Raw genomic sequence first — 1,477 nt, forward strand, 5'->3', positions numbered from 1 at the left:
AGGGATTGTGGCAATAATGGTGCCGTTAAACTGTAAGTTCGGAGTGTCACCCTGAGAGGACTTTGTGTCCTCTTTTGGGGAGACAGTATGTTTTTAGTTTTATGAGGGCAAGTTGCATTATGATAGGTGGAAGTGTGTTTTGCTACTGTCTTTATTTGATGTATGGGTATGGTTAGAAAAAATACCTACACTGATGTCAAGCTGACACAGGGTAGATGTGGCTTTCTAAGTGTCAACTTTGTTAAACTTGAACTACTTATTCCCTTCCCTTTATGTTTTCAGGTTAGGGTTGGCCACAAGAGAAAAACAGATAAGATAGGAAAAGTGAACATGAAACAGCAACCATTCTACACTTAGAAGGTTGGCACAGAGCACCAGACACTGTGGCAACTTCTACAATCTGCTGCTGATCTTCTCGCTTGGCTCAGAAGGAACAGTACCTGGACCTACTATTCAGACTCCTACCTGTTCTTCTCCTTCACCTTTTCTGAGTCCTAAGCCAGGTGAACATGTGAACGGAACCAACTTCTTCTGCAGGTCATCGAATATTTTTTATGCATAATCCCCAGTAATCTATACCCACTGCTACTGTGTTGCTTCCAGGCAATATAATCACCGTTTCCAACAACTTTTTAAAGATTTCAAATGTATTTTATTTCTTCAATTATGCTGTATTTTAATGATCAGCAGACTGCTTACATGACAAGTTGGTTTTGGAACAATTTTGTATTATAGCAACTGTGATGGTTACTCATCTTTCCACTCTTGGGGGATAACTCTGCCAACAGGGGATGGGTTCCATTCTATCCCAATCTGTGTGACTGTGAACACCCATGCAACCACACAGAAAGTGGTTCCACTGGCAAGCACAGTATTACCATATTTATCATGAAAATCTGGTGAGTGCTTTCCATGGCTCTGTCTTGCCATACTTTGCTGAATGGTCCGAATCTTCAGACTACTAAGTGCCCTTCTGGCCAAGGGAAACATAATGAAGGTGTGATAGGATCACAGTTGATTGCAGCTACTGGTCTATTTTATTAAGAAGGGTCCTAGAAAAACAAAAAGAAAATAGGCAATGATATTCGATCTTCAGCCAGTTTCTCCCTCTTTGACTGTTTTGCCTACACCATTCCTTGGTGTAGCTCTATCACCGATTAGCTCTATGAACTTGGGCAGTTATCCAGCCTCTCACAGAGTATGCCATGCCTCTTCTCCCTCCTATTTAACCCCCTCCTCTCCTTCTTCCTTCTTCACCTTCTCTGCCTATAATACTTGCCTTCCTTTGTATAGGCAAAATTCTACTTGCCTTTGAAATTCGCCTCTAAAAGCCTCCACTTCTGTGAAGTCTTTCCCAAACCTGCCTAGGCTGAATAAGCCCTCTCTTCTCTGGGCTACCCACACTTTTATAACTCTTATGTCATAGCACTTAACGTTGAGGCATTTTTTTTTATTACAATAGACTTTATTTTTTTAG

At 41.2% G+C, this 1,477-nt stretch overlaps 1 protein-coding gene across 1 annotated transcript; it reads right to left on the bottom strand.

The window, feature by feature from the left end:
- Positions 1-659: 659 nt before the first annotated feature.
- LOC123624263 (cytochrome c oxidase subunit 7B2, mitochondrial) lies at positions 660-1,033 on the bottom strand. Its single transcript, XM_045531891.1, has one exon. The coding sequence runs from the start codon at positions 988-990 to the stop codon at positions 748-750; it is 243 nt and encodes an 80-aa protein (XP_045387847.1). The 5' UTR covers positions 991-1,033; the 3' UTR covers positions 660-747.
- Positions 1,034-1,477: the final 444 nt, after the last annotated feature.

Source organism: Lemur catta, chromosome 19, assembly GCF_020740605.2.
Source record: "Lemur catta isolate mLemCat1 chromosome 19, mLemCat1.pri, whole genome shotgun sequence".
Lineage (NCBI taxonomy): Eukaryota > Metazoa > Chordata > Mammalia > Primates > Lemuridae > Lemur > Lemur catta.

Coding starts and splice junctions, on each gene's coding strand:
- LOC123624263 (XM_045531891.1), bottom strand. CDS start 990: ATGTTTCCCTTGGCCAGAAGGGCACTTAGTAGTCTGAAGATTCGGACC.